General features: G+C 41.0%; 1 protein-coding gene across 3 annotated transcripts in view; it reads right to left on the bottom strand.

The window, feature by feature from the left end:
* ARHGAP23 (Rho GTPase activating protein 23) overlaps positions 1-17,481 on the bottom strand; it is a 228,789-nt gene that overhangs the window by 99,512 nt on the left and 111,796 nt on the right. For all 3 annotated transcript variants that reach the window (XM_089531789.1, XM_089531787.1, XM_089531788.1), the window contains exon 2: positions 2,320-2,499. In XM_089531789.1, the coding sequence (XP_089387915.1) occupies positions 2,320-2,499 (180 nt within the window). The remainder of the gene's footprint in view (positions 1-2,319; positions 2,500-17,481) is intronic.

The raw sequence follows: 17,481 nt of genomic DNA, 5'->3' as shown, positions 1-17,481 counted from the left end.
GACTAATAATAATAATAATAATAATAATAATAATAATAGTTGTTGTTGTTGTTGTTAACTCCCCTCAAGTCGACCTCAACCCTGCAGATGAGACATCTTCCACTGTTCTAGTTGATTCTTGTAGATCCATTCCCATGATCTGCCTAACTGAGTCTAGCCATCTGGTGTGCAGTTTTCCTCTCTTTCTACTGCCCTCCACCTTCCTTAGCATTTATTGTCTTTTCTAATGAGTCATGGCTTCCCATGATGTAGCCAAAGTTGAACAGCCTCAGTTTGATCATCCTGGCTTCTGGCAGTATTTCAGGCTTGGCTAGACTAAGGTGACCCTATCATAGGATTTTCTCAGCAAGATTTCCTCTGAGGCTGAGAAAGTGTCATTTGCCCAAGGTCACCCAGTGAGCTTCCACAGTTGAGTGGAGATTTGAACCCTGGTCACCAAACTCATAGTCCAAATGCACCAACCACTACACCACATTGGCACTTATAGCATGGGTAGGTTGTCTAAAATTAACTGATTCTCAGGATTAGACAGAATTTCATCTGTGACAAAATAGTCTAGCTTTAGGTTGCCAGTCTTTCCCTCTTCTAGTTAGCAGAAAGTTAGCACTGGATGTAGTAAATTTACATCCAGAATCATAAATTCCACTAACTGATTTGCAAGCACACATATCTTGCAGATAAGTTCATCTGAGTCTTTGCTTCAAGACTCCAGGATGACTCTTTGCTCCAGGATGAGTGTGGACTTAGTAGGAAACCAGTAATCTTTGCCAAGTGAAGCAAAATGTGTTGGAAGATATAACCAGAGCTGTCTTGTATTACATATCGTTTGGCCCTTAAACTCAGGCAGTAAGGGTTACTGCTGAGCCTTCTAATTGACATGTTTTTATTCTTAACTAGTAATTCCACCTCCTGTCGCCCAGAGAGGATACTGAGTTTTGAGCACATCCACACACTTCTGGCAGCTGGTGCAGTTCAGGAGTTTATCACCTCAAGGTGAACTAGCCTCCTGACGAAACTGCATGGCTATTGTTCTGCATGGCCTTTACCATTTGAAACTGTTCTGGCTGTTTTAACTGTCAAATTTTCAGCAATTTTTAAGGAGCATTTTTTTAGTTTGTTTTTTTAAAGTTTTAATTTATATATGTTTAAAATGTTTTCCTCCATTGTGCATCACCTCAGGGATCCTGACAGGATGAAAGGCAATATATAAATGTAACTAACTAATTAATTAAAGAAGCCATTATGGGGGTGAAAGGTTTTGGCTTGGGCCTCCCTCAGTACTTCAACTCATTTCCTCATTTTCCCAACATTACATTTCGTACATCCAGTTTTTGCATTACAGTGGGTCCCTGGTATCCACTGGGGTTTGGTTCAAGGACCTCCTGTGGATACCCAAATCCGTAGATGTTCAAGTCCAGTTAAATACAATGGATAGTAAAATGGTGTCCCTTATATCAAATCAAGGTTTGCTTTTGGAAACGTATAGGTTTTTTACTATTTTCAAGCCGTGGATGCTTGAATCCATGGATAAAAAAAATCCGTGGATACAGAGGGCCAACTGTAGTTTGCATTTAATGGTGGGGGTGAGGAATGCAGATATTTTTTTACACACTTTTGTCTGCTAAACCCACCGTTTGCACACAGTTTAACTAATAAAATGTGCGGTATGTGAGCGAGCATGGTGTACAGCCAATGTTCTGTTTTTATGTCAGTCAGCTTCCTACATTTATCATGTAATATTTATGGCTATATCCTTCTTTTATCCATTATGGAAATCAAGGCATCACTTAGGTGAGTTCCCAGGGGGTCCCTCATCCAGGGACTGATCAGAGTGAAACCTGATAAGCTTCTCCAGAGATACTATGAACTTTATCTCACCACGGGCTGCTGGCATGAGACGAGAATGGAACGGAAGGGGCCAGGAACGAGTTTGGAACGAGTGGGGGGACACATTTTACTGCACGCAAAGTCCCTCACTCGTTCTGTTCTGTTCCTCATCCATTCCCCATCTGTTCCAGAGGGGGTGATTTCTGAGAACTGTTCAAAACAGTTCTCAATAATCCCCTCCTCTGGGATGGACTGGGAACAAAAGAGAAGGGAACAGAACAAGTGAGGGACTTCCTGTGTGCAGTAAAATGCGTCCCCCACTTGTTCCATTCCCTTCCAGGCCCCTTTTGTCCCATTCTCGTCCTGTGCCTGGAGTCTGTGTGATAAAGTTCTATATCACATGCCACCAAGACCATTGCATTAGGATATTATGAAATACACAGCTTTGAAGAATGAACTTTATGCACTCCTCATATCTAGAAAGAACATTACCTTCACGTTGGAATGAACCGCTGACTCTGGAGGGTAGACAATGAAATGCCGGAGGGTAAAGCCATAACCCCCTTGTGAGTTCTTGTGCAGCACCACTGTTTTCGGCCCCACCCAGGGAAAAGACTCCACAGGGGGGGCATTGGCATTTGTGGCTGTACCATCTCTCTGGCCCAGCTTTGGCTGTTGAGAAACAATAAAAAGAAGATAAGGAAAATATTAAATTAAGCAGAAATTTGGACCCCACCCTACACACATACACACACAATAGGATGAACATAGCATTCTGGAAATTCAAACTGTATTCAGTTGGTTGAACAAACCTCTCCGAAGACAGAAGGTGGAGGAAAGCGAGACAAGCATCATTTTAAGGACCTTGGCATGGAGCTTTTCCTGGAATGACTCCAGTTTCTCAGTGCCATTGGCTCAGTAGTTCCTTCCTAAGACATCAAGCCTCTCAGGGGACTGGAGCCAAAGTCAAACTTCAGGTTTTCCCAAAGTGTTGAATATTTTATTTCTTGATTTCTTATTTATATGTGTAGCCCGAGCTTCATCTTATGTTCTCAGGGTATTGATAAAACATCCCAAATCAACACAAAACCACAACAACGTATCTGAAAGCATTAATACAGCACACAGCTCCACTATATAGGGAAAATACAATCTTATCTTTCCTGTACTTGCAACAGACTGGTGAAAGAGATGCACCCCGACTTGCCAATGGAAAGCACACACTGAAAGAGCCAGTTGCACCTCATTGAGGAAGAAAATCCACAAACTTTAGTTCCACCATGGCAAGAGTGAGACCCCACAAATCTCCAAGGGTGGCAATAATGATCACAGTGCTTTCCCTGATTATCTTAACACCTAGCATTCCTGACACAGAGTAGTCTGCCTTGAGTCTACCAAACTAAGAAAGGGAAGATATAAATTAAATTTAAAAAATAGTAGCTGGCTAATGCATGCTCCTATGATGCTTCAAAGAAAAGGATACATATACTCAACTTGAAATGGTAAGAGGACAGATCAAGCAATCATGTCTACTATCTTAGCAGCCCCAAATCTCTTTTCAAAATAGCGCTTGCCTGAAGAACCAGTGATCTACTGGATATACTGTTACTCAGACTCCACATTTCCCTCCAGACACAAAAGGGCAACATCAGCCTCTGTGACTGTTAGACACTATTAGGACTGGATTAGATAGGCCAGATATAAATATCAAGATTCAGGCTTTCTGGTCAACAGCACAGAATTTTGGATCAGTCTCATACCAACTGCACAGCAAGGTTGGGAGGATAAAACAGGATAATACCTAATTATGCCTCCCAGAACACTTTCAAGGAAGGAAAGGATCAACCCTACTATTAGACAATGAGAGACAACCACTTCAGACAGCAGATACTGAGGGATGGCTGTGATAACCTCCCAGTTGTTCCTTGTGAACCTTCATACTACAGTCTATGGGACATCAGAGCTGGGTACATAATATAGTCCTGTATCCCCTAGGCTAGTCTGCTGCCTTCAAGTACAGTGGGAAATTGCCAATGTTGACAGCATCTTTATCATAGGTAACTAAATCTCTTGGGGCAGCCCTGAGTAAAGGCAATATAAATATCTTACTAATAAAAATAATCACCTTCTGAATGCTCGAAGACTTGTTTGAGCCCTAAGAATCTGGCACCCATTCCTGACAAAACAACACAAGAACTTTTGATGACATGCCACTTTGTCCACCCTCCAACCAAGATCTGACTATGGAAAATGAAGATAATGCTTTTATCTTTAACAGTTGTATAGAAGAGGGTATTTCAACAGGTGTTACTTGTCATGCAACCAGGTAACAAGCAACACCTACTGAAATTCTCTCTTTTACACAACCATTACAGGCACATGAGCATTTTCCAGTTTCCTCTCTGGCAGTCCTAGTTCTGACTTCCTTTTACCAGGGCTTGGAAGTAATGGTGCGACTAGTAATACATTACTTTTGGGTAGCAAAGGCATCATAAAAAAAATTTTTTTTTTAATTGTTACTATATTTTTAGTGAGAGAGAGTTTCCTCCTATAATGTCACTTTTAGCAGCTCATTTTTTGAGATTCTGGGGCATTTATGTATGTAAAAAATATTTTTAATGCAAAATAACTAAAAGGTAAAAGCATCAGTGATGTGTTTAAAAACAATTAATAATGCCATCAAATTATTCTCTACAAAATAATAAGCAACAAGTTCATTTAAAAAAATAGCACTCCAAGCTTTGGATTTTTGCTTATCCTTGCTCACTATTATACACAACCAGAAGCAATGATATTGACAGAGTGACAATGCAATCTTGGCCTTGAATTAGTCCTTGATCAGATTGGGATGAGAAGGGTAGCCATTTATTTGACTACATGCCTGTCAGATTTTTAAGTGAAGAGGGACAGCAAGTACCAAAATACAGGATCCCTGTCCTGGCACTGCCAACACTGATAAACAGATTGATATAAAGGCTGTCAAGCAGACTCCCAAAACTATCAAGACTTTCAACAGGCCAGCTTGAAACTGTTACAAGGTCTTCTGGAAACAAAGAGGCGAAAGTCTATGCTTGAAGTCTGCAAGTCTCAATCGACAATATCATCAAAGAGATAGGGTTTTAAAAGTTGGTTTTGCCAAGCGAAACTAGCCAGTGAACATTTGAACTGGAGTAAGAACATGCAAAAAATGGCTAAAGCTTGCTTTCATTCACTTGTTTTCTCCAACTATTCCAACACAACAGTATTCACAGCTGTCATTTCATATTAATCCCCCCTCCCTGTGCTGTGTTCATTTAAGTTCTAGTTCCTGTAGGATGGGAAGAAACAGCAAGACAAGTTGTGCTTGAAGACTGGCTTATAAACCACTGAGACCTCTTTTCCTCACTATCCGTGGAACAAGGCCCCATTGAGAGGATGCAGTGGAATGGGAAGAATGAACCCAGAGATATGGTGCCTAGGGGAGTAAGGAGAGGTATGCTTTTTGAAACGGGGGAGAGTGCTCCAAGTGGAGATTCTTTTTCCATTACAACACAACTTCCAAAAAAACAAAGAGTTCTACTACCAATTAATCCAGGCATCTTTCAACATGAGGAGGCAGCAAAGGAGAATTCCATACTGCATAATTCTTCCAAGTAAACCATATTTCCAGCTCTTATGGTAAAAGGACATAAGACATTAATATAGCAACTTCACGCAAAAGCTCCCCCTATAACCACATTCCACTGGTAAACCGTAGGCATGCAACGTTCAAGTCCAACATGTAATCTAAAGGCGCTCCATCTCCCTCCCCACCCGACTCCCATGGGATAGCCAAGGTTTGCAACATGACACTCTATACTTTAGAAGGGAATTATGCACCTCTCGTCTCGCCAGCTTGAAACCAGATGGTTTCCAATTGCTTGGGGCCTTGCAATGAACTACAGTGCGGCAAAGAAGACATCAAAATATGATGTATTTGTGGTTAGCAAATTGTCTGTGCTAAAACAATCAAATCTGTGTACCAAGAAAAGCTGGATTCTGAGATCAACACAATATTTATTCACAATATCCTATTACTACTTTTCAACAAATTCTCAAAGCAACTGTATTTGGATTAGAACAAAATGATTTATACAGTCAGCCCCCATATGCATGTATTCTTTACCCACAGATCCAATCATGCACAGGTTGAAATATTCCAAAAAGATACACACTGGGCCCTTGGTATCTGCTGGGGTACCAAAATCTATGGATGCTCAAGTCCCATTAAACACAATGGCAAAGTAAAATGATGTCCCTTACATAAAATGACAAAGTCTAGGTTTGCTTTTTGGAATTTGTATAGTGTTTTGAATATTTTCATGCCATGGATTCTTGAATCTACAGGTAAAAAAATCTTTGGATACAGAGGGTTAACTGTAAATTCCAAAAAGCAAACTTGATTTTGCCATTTTATATAAGGGACACCATTTCACCACGCCAGTGTATTGAATGAGACTTGAGCATCTACAGATTTTAGTATCCACAGGGGGTCTTGTAACCAAACCCCAGTGGATATCAAGGGCCCATTTTATGCATGTGTAAGTGAAATAGTTTACAGCTGCAGTTAGGACAAATTTTTCACACGTATTGCTTCTGCACCAAAACGAAATGACAGACTGACTCATCTGACACTTTATGACTACTCAAATTCTGTCTTTCCTTTGACAATGGGGCAAACAGCAATTCGTCCCTAGAAACACACATGCCTCCAGCCCAGTGTAGATGCAATAAACGTATGTGTATTCACAATGATTTGCTTATGTAGCACACATCCTATTTGGAATGGATACTGAAGTCGAAATTTGTCTTCACTACACAGTTTGAAAATTGGAAATTTACCAAAGAGCACCTTCATAGTCTTCCTTCATAGTCTTGAGGTCTAAAAAACTGCTTCTATCTTCTTACATCTTCAAAGCAAAGGCTGAAATTCTCAGGCTACTGAGTGGTAAAACATAGTGTCAGATTTTGTTTTCTGGCTTTAATTTCTACTGTTATGAGCACTAGATCATGCAATATCCACAGCTCTGCTTATAATTAATGACAACATAATATTTTGGAGTGGTTAAGAGACTAGATATCTTACTGTTATCTCTACTAAGATTGTACACAGATGTTCTAGCTATAAATTCAAAAGATGTCAGCAGAAGAATGCTAAGCAATGGTGCAGCTTCAGTAGGCAAAATTAATCATTTTAACCCAGAACAAGGAAAAGAGGAAACCATGAGGACACAAAATGCAGACATAACAGGAGATTCATGCAGAAATGGAAAGTCATGACTTGTTAGGAAATAAAAGCCTAGTAAGCAAAGGGGAAAGCACAGTATAAGTGGCTGTGATGGTACTGGAAATGTGTGAGCTGAATATTCATATACAGTGGTGCCTCGGGTTACGAAATTAATTCGTTCCGCTGTCAATTTCGTAACCCGAAAGGCTTTCGCAAGCCGAATCCCCATAGGCGCTAATGGGGAAAAGCCGCGATTTGGTGCAAAATAGCGCCGAAAAGCACCAAAAGTTTTTTCGTAACCCGAAAAAACTTTCTTAACCCGAAACAATTTTTTTATATTAATTTTTTTCGTATCCTGAAAATTTCGTAACGTGGGTAATTCGTATCCCGAGGTACCACTGTACTGAATTAGCACAGCCAGGTTTTCAGCTGGCTAGTCATAGGTTGTAGGAAGAGAGATTGGGAAGTATGAACCTATTACAGTCCTTCTGATGGAATCTGAAGTCTTTCCATATCTAAGCAGGATATCCACTGGCCTATCAATGACAATAGTTCCTAAATTTCTCTCTTCCCTGGTCTTTCTACCCAGAAGAAACAGAAGGAACAGTCATAAATTACCTTTTTGAATGTGGGAGCAGGTAAAACCATGAGTTACAGGAATGTTTCAAAGAGCTGCCAAGGGGCACAGCAGCAGACAAACAAACGTGTTATGCAATTCCACTAAGCAATTACATAGCCATGGGGATTTCTTATTGCATCTCTGCCGAGCAAAAAGAAAAAGGGGAAAAATACTAGAAATATCTGCTCCTCCAGGTTTTTTCATTCATTTGCAGTATTTATTGCTAGGCAAAAAGACACCCTTTCTTTCCTATACTCCATCTGCCTGATGCTTTACAACCCAGGATATATATAGAAAGTATCAACGTGTTATTAAACAAGTGTTAAAACATACACATAATATTGCCTCGTGGTGATCAAACTCCAGTACAGTCTACTATAACTGCGAGTGGATCTCCAAAAAAGCTTCTCCATACTCACTATCTGAAAGCTTTGAACTGGAGATGTTGTCCAGCCTCCCCCACGTCAATGAACGCAAGCATCTGCTATAGAAAAACAGAACAGAGTCTGCAACCTACACTCCCTGCCTTGAAGCTGAATGCCCTTTGTTAGCTGCAGCAAACATTTCACTAAAAGGAAATGTGCCCTCTTCAATCCACAAACACACGCACCCTGTGATTCACATTTTCCCCATACTGAATCCTTGAGTGTCCAGTTCAACACCATACAGTCTCTCTGACTCCCACATCCAGGATGTGTTGCTGTTTTGCATAAGCAAGTCATAATTTAATATTGCTGTTGAAAAGTGTAGCCACTATTCCACAACTTACAGAATGGACCAGAGCTTGAAATACACTTCCTTTTGGGATGGCTACTCTCAGCTGAGCATAATGGTTGGAGGTTCTTATAAGTGGTATGTTTCCAAGAGTTAAGATGAAAGAAATCTGCAAACTCCACCCTGACTACTTTCAGTTTTAGCTAAACCCTATCATGCAGCCATCTGAATTTAAGAATTAAGGGGCAGGCATGACAAAAGCTAAGGTGGCTGTACCAGGTTCCCCATGCCCTGATCTGTGTGCCAGTAATTCAAGCACTGAATATGAATGGATCTGGTATGATGGCCTGAGTAAACAAAGCATTAAAACACTAGAGACAAAAGGCAACAAAGAGACATGATGGAGAGAGGCAGTAAGGCAGCCAAATTATGCCCCAAGACAGCAGCTAAGGGGACCATTACGACAATTATGAGGGTCAGTGCTGTAATTTTAGCACTGACCTGGACCCCCTGCAGGTGCATTCACAAGTAGGGAAGGCAGCTACATTTGTTTGGTTCACACTTTAATACAAACTGCCCTAATCTCTGCATTCCCCAAACTAATGTGTGAGGCAATTATCCCTCAATGTTCACACATCTCCAATTTTGAGATTCCACTCTCTGATCAAAGCAAACATGCAGATGTGTACATTAGGAGAAGCACATGATACATATTAGGAGAAGGTGCTTGCAAAAAAACAACAACAACACCCTGTGTATTAGTGGAAGCTGTACAAAAATATGCACAAACTTCAATCAAGGCATTTTTTTAAAAAAAAATGTGAACTGATAATGGACACAGATCAGAAAAATATTTGTGCTTGAAAAAATATGAAAATTCAAGAAAGCCCAACTGATTCATTCAATCCCATTTGTATCTGACAAAATAATTTTTAAAAAACCACTTTCCCCTATGCTGCTTGAAACTGTCAAATTGGAACATGGCATTCAATTCTATCTGGTAGCCCTTAGAAAAATGGACATTTGCCAGCCCTTTGTAAAACAGCCTTAAAGGCTTACTTTTCAAGCGATCAATTGCCATCTTCTCTATAAGGCAGAGGAAATGCTACATATAATACCACTGTAATCGTTCTCTGATGATGGTGAAAAATATTGACTGTTTTAAACACTTCCTATGAAGATTGGTGTGACATTTTCTGCCGATGCACAAAAGCACACACCCAAAAATAGATGGCCAGCAATCACTAAAATATTTTATGTAACAACAAACTCCCCAGTAATGACAAATAGTATTCAAGGCTTGCATGTGCTAGGGAGATGCTCTCCACAGAGACTGAACAGGTATAAGACTGTCTCCTTTTACAGCAGGAACATGCTGTTCATTCACTCACATAATCTTTATTCCATCGCCCTCCCTGGTCCCCCTGATTTCACAGGCATGTATACCTTCACTTGTTCTCACACAATAACAAACCTAAAAAAAAATTCTCCTTGCCCAACAGCACAAATTGCTCAAAAATGCAAGGCAAGAATATTCACACTTGTGAAAACATCTCTTGTGTACACTACATAAATGATTGTTGTGATTATTACTGTCCTGTTGTAAGGGTTTTTAAAAAGCATGGGCTAGTTGTTTTCACATTTCGGTCAATTAACCAGTCCTTCTGTGCTTCCTATGTGTGCTCTTTACTTCACAAAGGTTGAGAGAATGGTTATGTGCAGAGGTATCTTGAGCAAATTGTGGAAACCTTGATGAAAAATAATAGGGAGATGAAAAGAACTATGGGGTTGTTGATCACAGCAAAGTGTCCCAGTGTGTTAAGACATCCTTTTCTTGCACTAATCTACCCAAAATTTTAATGTATTCCTAGTGGATAATTTTAATTTTTTTGATGTTTAATCTTTTTTATAGGTTGATCACTGTTTCTGTGATTGGGGGAGAGTTGGTATTTTGGGGTTTTTAAATTATAATTTTTAATTGTTTGATGTTTTATTTATACTGTTGGAATCTGATGATGATGATGATGATGATGATGATGAATATCTCCCCTCCTTCTCCAGTGGGACCCTCCACAATCCTGCTCCTCACTCTGGGCTAGAGTCTGTAGGTCACCCAGAACAAGCCATCCCCATCCTCCACTCCGATCTCCAGCCTCATATGTCAAGTCTGATGACCCCCCACCTCTCAGTTGCACAACTTTTAATTCAACTTATCTTCTGAACTCCCAAACAAAAGAAATATATTAATTGACAGCCCCTGGGAAGCTGTCTTAACTCTGTTAGGTGTAGCTTGTAGCCACAGCCTCAATTCCACTGCCACCTTATCATGCTATGGCACTCTCCTTTTAAATAGGGATAGATACAGAATGTAGCACTAAGGCCATCCAAGATCAGATGGTTTTAAAGCCTACTATGAACAATTGCCAAAGCAATAATGGCTTTTCCCTTTCAAAACTCCAAGACCTATCACACAGCTATCTGCCATATTTCCATATGACAATCTGGGCATGTTGCACCTGATTTTATTCCTGAATCCAGAGAAGGAGTCATATTTTGTGATTAACTGGCAAACAAATGACAAGGTTGGGATGACTCACAACCTTGTCTCACAGAATCAAGGTTGGGATGTTAGGTCACAGAAGAGGGAAGAAGCCAGTGTCCAGAATCTGTTCCACAGTGTGGCCTTGAACATGGGATCCAAGAATGGCAGGCACTGATTTAGCATATGTTCCAATACCATAAAAGAGAGAACTACAGATCTAACAACCAAATAAATTCTTTATATCAGTAGGGAAGAATAGGTCCACTGATATTTTGACAACTGTTATGGATTACACGGGTTAGGCTTCCTCCTCAATTAGTGATGAAAAGTCCTGCTCTCTCCTTTGTTGTTAGCTGCCTTCGAGTTGACACTGACTCATGGTGACCCTTTGGATGAGACATCTCCAAGACCCTTTATCCTCTGCCTCTCTGCTCAGGCCCGTGGACTCCCTGATTGAATCTAGCCATTTGTCTTGCAGTTTCATTGTCTTTCTGCTGTCTTTCACTTTTCCTAGTATCATTGCCTTTTCTAAAGAGTCTTTCCTTCTCATGGTGTGTCCAAAGTATGGCAACCTCAGTTTAGTCATCCTGGCTTCCAGGAAGAGTTTGGGCTTTATCTGTTCTAGCACTCATTTGTTTTTCCTTCCCTTTGCCTTCCCCCTTCTCTCCTTTTGCCTTTCTTTCTACCCTCACAGGAGCCAGGACTGAGAGATTGATGCAGAAAAACAGGGGAAGACTACCCAATATTCCAATCTCGGTACAGTGAAATAATATGGTGAGGTTTGGTGCTGCCCAGATGCGGAGGTTGCAGCCTCCTCGGAGGTGGATGAAGAAAAGGGCTCTGCAACAAGCCTTTCATATCAAGCAAGGAACCATAAGGACACATCAGAGTCAGGCCTCTCTGCCCCAGGACAGGAAACTCAGACTGAAAACCCACAAGGCAACCTTGTTGTTGCTGACATTTGTCTGTCGAGCAGGTGCACAGCACCAAATAGCTTTGAAATGGGGTCCCACCACTACCACCCTCTGGGGTCTCGATCACAGGCTGCTTTCAATCCCCCTAAGGGAATTAAAACTAGCGTATCTCCAAGATGAATATTCTAAATTTGTCTGGAAAGGCAGATCAGGTGGAGAATGCAGATTCATAATCCCCTCCAGCCCCTATGCCTCTAGTGAGCCTCCACAGGGGACTCACCAGAGTTAATGAAGATACAAGCTGTTTTATCCAGGGACACAAAGCTCATCAGCTCCCAACTCCTTCAGGGCCCTTCATGGTCCGGCAGAGCACAAGTCTTATCTTTCAGTCACAAAACCACCCTACATTCAGATCTGGATGTTAATGAGGGTACCTCGTATTCACGGGATTAATCTCTCTCAGTATCATACCATTGCCAGCCGCCCCAGGCCCCTCTGTAAGCTGGGATCAACACTTTCACGTGACAAAGAAATTAATGAATATTGATGTCTTTCCTTGCCTCTTTTTTCTCTGGGTACTGATAATGATGGTGTGTGGGTGCATAGCATTGTGTGTGCACATAATTTTAGCATAATAATAGCATACATCATGCCTCGGTCTTACAAAAAGCACACTGTAAGCGTGGAACAAAACCTATATGGAAACACAGAATGTTCTTTTATATTAGATCAGAATCTGCTGTTGGAGGTTTGCACCTTCAAGCGAGTTCTGACTTATGGTGAATCATAGAATCGTAGAGTTGGAAGAGACGGCAAACTTATCACAGGGCTTTCTTGGCAAGATTTGTCCAAAAGGAGTTTGCTATTGTCTTCATTGAAGGCTGAGAGAGTGTTACTTGCCCAAGGTCACCCAGTGATTTTCTACAGCCAAGCTCCCTGGCCTTCTAGAGTCCTAGTGCAACACTCTGGAAAACTGTGCCTGTCAGAGTAGACAATATGGGGCTGGATAGATATTTTTGAAAATTTTATTTTGTTATACAATACTCTGAGTACTGGGTAACAATTTTTTTAAAAAAAATATCCACCCTGTAGTGTATTGTCTACCTTAACACACACTACTATCCAGAGTCCCAACTTAGGCCTTTCACATGACTGATCCTCTCTTTCTTTTTTAGTTTAAGATGCTGGGGATTGAACTTGTGTATGCAAGGTGTGTGTTCTGCCACTAAACTATGCAGGGTCAAATCCAGGTTTCAGGTGAGGACAACCCCAATGCATTCTGGCAGATTCCTTTCTGGTTCGTTGTGCTCTAGCAGACTTATTTGGCAGGAGAAAGCAATGTCTAAGCATTATGTGGTAACTAAGGGCTGTCTCTGATTTTCACAATTCCTAGTACAGTATTATGCTACACTAAATACACTGTGGAAGAAATTAATTAAGAGCCAGATACAGAGTCGAGGTGCTGTTCAAGTACACTGGGCCAAGTGAAAAACGAATGGCTCCAGGTTAGGCACCAGTGTAGCCAACTGCCAAATAAGGCCAGATACCAATACTAGAGCTGTGGTTTCCCCAAAAAATTGAATGGAAATGACACAGAATTTTCTCACCTTTCCTCTTTCCTTACAATAAATCTGGTATTATACAACTTCTGCTGTGGCATTGTCATCATGCTGTATGACATGCAGACAGCACTGCAAGGAGGGGAAAGGGACAATGAAGTGACAATGCATTACTCACTTCGTTCTACACAACGTGATAAAATGATGGGGACAAGAGGGAAGATGCCCAAAAGTAGAAATTCCACTTCTCTTTTCAAACCTTTAAACTCTGACCTAAAGGCGTGGATGTATACCACAAAATATACTTACCTTACTATCCTTTCTAAAGATAATAAATTCTTGCAACAGATGATTACAGCCAACATTCCTATTACTACTACTGATTATTATTATTATTATTATTATTATTACTATTATTATGATCATCATCTATCGTCATCTTCATCATTATAATAATCATGATCCTGACTATTCCCAGTCTGCAAATCAAGGTGGCTTGCAACAATTCAAAGAAACAAAAAAGCTAAAAAAAAAAAACATAGCTAAAAAAATACCAAATACAATATGAAAGTTCAAAATATTATTAAACTAGCCATAAAATTAAAGCCAGTTAAAAAGCATAGCTATTAAAAAGAGCAAATAACCATATGATACATGCAGGCCTAGCTTGGTGTTTCAGCTACATGTATGCTTTTTCTGACCTTTTTCTGGCGGAGATATTTAGTACCTGCTTCTACAAGGTCTCCACCTCAGTCTGCAATAACAGTTGGGCTTGTCTGCCTAGTAGAGGGTGCAGGAGAGGCTGACCTTTCTTCCCATGGTGCTCAATAGCAAGAAGCCCATGAGCACCCTCACAACCACTGAAGTGGTCAGGGAGATGGAGCTGTGCCTGACAGTCTTCCAAAGGTTGTCACACACCAGGGGAGGAGAGGCATTTGGGCAGAAGGAACAGCATTAGCAGCCTCATGTAAGCTTACTGGCAAAGACTTATGCACCACTACTGTGATACATGATCAAAACAGCATGAAAAATTCAGTATTTCTTCTGCAAAATCTGCCCCAACCTCAAGCATATTGAATCACCTCTTAACTGTTCTTGGATGATATGGTCATCTGATTATTCACAGCTTTCCTGACAGCTACATCTTTCTCCTTGACACCACATTTTCTCAGCTCCATGATTCCTTTGTATTTTCTTTCCAATGGTCTCTCTTTCTTTGCCCATTCACTTCTCTCTTTGCCACCTTCCTTCAGTATCACTGTCTCACTTAAGTCTAATTTGGATGTTCCCCTCCATGTGAATGTGATTTTGGGATGGAGGAGAGGCGGCTGTTCATCACCACTGGCTAACCCTCTATTCTCTTACCAGCAAGACCTGTTGACACGGAGCTTATGATGGAAGAGCCAGTTCACATATAAAAAGTTCCTCTTTACAGAAAATCTCTCTCCTTCTCCATCCTAAGAAGGTAAAGCAAGTGAAAAAAGCAATGGCAGTGGGGGATGTCCAGGAAGTGCAGCCCGATTTCAGAGTTTTGATATCCTCAGCCAGCGTAGCCACTGGCCAAACTGACTGGGAGATTATAGGAACCATAGTCCAAAAGAATAACTTTTGAGAGGTCTGCCCTCTTTTCTGCCACCACTGGATTACTGAATGGATGAGAATACCCAAAAGGGCTTTATTTAATTCTTGAGCTATGTTTCTGGTTCAGCTTTTAATCCCCATGGCCTTTCCCTCATCCCTTGTCCTGCAACAACACACAGGGTTCCTCATGTCACAAAGCACAATGTGACTTTTTTCCTAAAAAAACTGGTCTCACACAGACATGGTTCTTTCTTGCTGACACATTTAGATGCATGAATTCACAGGCAATTGATGTTTTTAGGTTATATATAAGATCACATCCTGCCACACAATATGTGCATGTTATCATCAACCACCACTTCTGAGGAATCTTCTAGCCTTATATTTGAAGAGGAAGCTAGATGATATGAGGGATGTCCATGATGATGGGAGCTCCTAATGTTTCATTTAGAATCACCTACAGCTCTTGAAGACAAGTTTCACCTAGCGGTTAAAATGTTTGCCCTCCTAAACATCTTGCACCCTCGAGATGCTTCTTACTATGGCTTCAACCATCCCTTATGTTGAGGTATGCCAGATGTGGTTAATAAGAAATATGAGCCAAAACACTTGGAGGGTAAAACATTACTGAACGCTAGACACCTATCTGCTCCATTCTACAATGGACATCCTTCCTGCAAATCTGCTATCCCCAGAAGGGGAAGGAGAAGCAGATTCCTATACAGTGCCACACTGTTCCTACAATACATCAGAAGAATAACAGCATCTTCAGAGAGACATTTTGCCTGAGACAACAACATGAGGGAGATTATTACATCCTTCTCCCACCATGCTTTTCACACTACTACAATCCATACTGGGTTCCAACAACAGCTTTTGGAAGTTCCTTGGGAAACTGAACAATAGTCTCCACATGTTATATTACTTAGTCCTCACTAAGGTAGCCAATCTGCATCTTGACTGCATCACTTCTGGGAACAGTCCAGGAGTTACTTGATGGAATGCTTATCATACACACACACAATTCTTTGCACATAGAAAGCAAGCATTTCAGGAGGACAGGTCTAGATTAACCATCTCCCATTGTGTCTTAGTATTCTATATGTAGGGATTTATTTTTGGTTTAGGAACATTCGAGTATGCGAGCCATGTAATGCTGTATAGCCAAGATATTATTACCATTTCAGAGATAATGAAAGTGATTTCTGCTGTTAACAAGGAAGGATATTGACATGGTGGAACATGTTCAGAGGAGTGCAACTTAGATAGCAAAAGGCCTGGAAATCAAGTCCTATGAGGAATGGCTTACTGAACTGGGTATATTCAACCTGAAGAAGACTGAGAGGTGACGTGATAGCCATATTTAAATACTTGAAGGCATATCATGTAGAAGATGGAATGAGCTTGTTTTCTACTTCTCCAGAAACTAGAACACAAACTAGTGGATTCAAATTACAGGAAAAGATGTTCCATGTGATAATTAGGAAGAATTCTGACTATCAGCTGCTTGACAATGGAATAGACTGTCTTGGAGGGTGGTAGACTTCCTTTGGAGATCTTTAAACAGAGGTTGGATGGTCATCTTTTGGAAGTCAGTATTTTTGCATGGCACGATAGCCCTTACAGCCCTTACAGGCAGAATTCTATCATTCTGTGATTTTATGAGTCTAGTAAGGTGATTGGCCACTCTTGGACTTAAGAAACCATTGTTTCCTGGATGTCCTATCATAGCTCTGTATCAACAAAAGTGTTAATGCAACATGTTCTGACTGTAGAGAAAAGCACAACTGTCTAATAGTCCTGTATCTTTATGTTTTTAGAATATTTCAGCATAACTATTACCGTACTTCATTTAGTCCCAACACAGCATCACGGGTTGTGCAGAATACGTAAGCACTACATATAGATAGGAAGAAAGGGGATTCAGAGTTTTGTGTGCGTAGAACATGGATAGAGGAAACAAGAGTCAGATGGCAACAAGGAACAAGGGAAGTTGAAGCTGTCACCAGCTCCCAGAGAGATATCATCCCAAAGTCACAACCTTTCAGGCACAGGGAGAGGAAAGGAGGGCAACATTACAGCTGCACAGACATTTTTCCCCCTCTGACACAGTCTTCCTTCCCACAACAGGCAGGGAGCCGCAGGAACGAAGGGTTATGGGAGGTCAGCTGCGATATGGTAATCCAGAGGAGGGGGGTAGTTTTGCTGCTGCACCGCAGGCCAAAGAAACTGTGTAGCAAATAACTGATCAATGACAGAACGGGGGGGGGGGGGGGAGGAGAAATGGAGACAGAGAGAGAAAGAGAAGAAGGGAAGAAATGAACAAGGGAAGAGAGATTAGGAGGGGGAAGGAGCTGGAGAGCATTCTTTTATTCACACAAATGGTTAGGGAGAAACAAACAGCACATCGTCAGAAACGGCCCTTTCAGGTTAAAGATGGTACATAATTTAAACTACCTTCTACACACAGACACACAGAG

This window comes from Sceloporus occidentalis, unplaced genomic scaffold, assembly GCF_023333645.1.
Source record: "Sceloporus occidentalis isolate IW3139 unplaced genomic scaffold, rSceOcc1.0.p SCAF_7, whole genome shotgun sequence".
Taxonomy (NCBI): Eukaryota; Metazoa; Chordata; class Lepidosauria; order Squamata; family Phrynosomatidae; genus Sceloporus; species Sceloporus occidentalis.
This window is presented reverse-complemented; position numbering and strand designations above follow the sequence as displayed.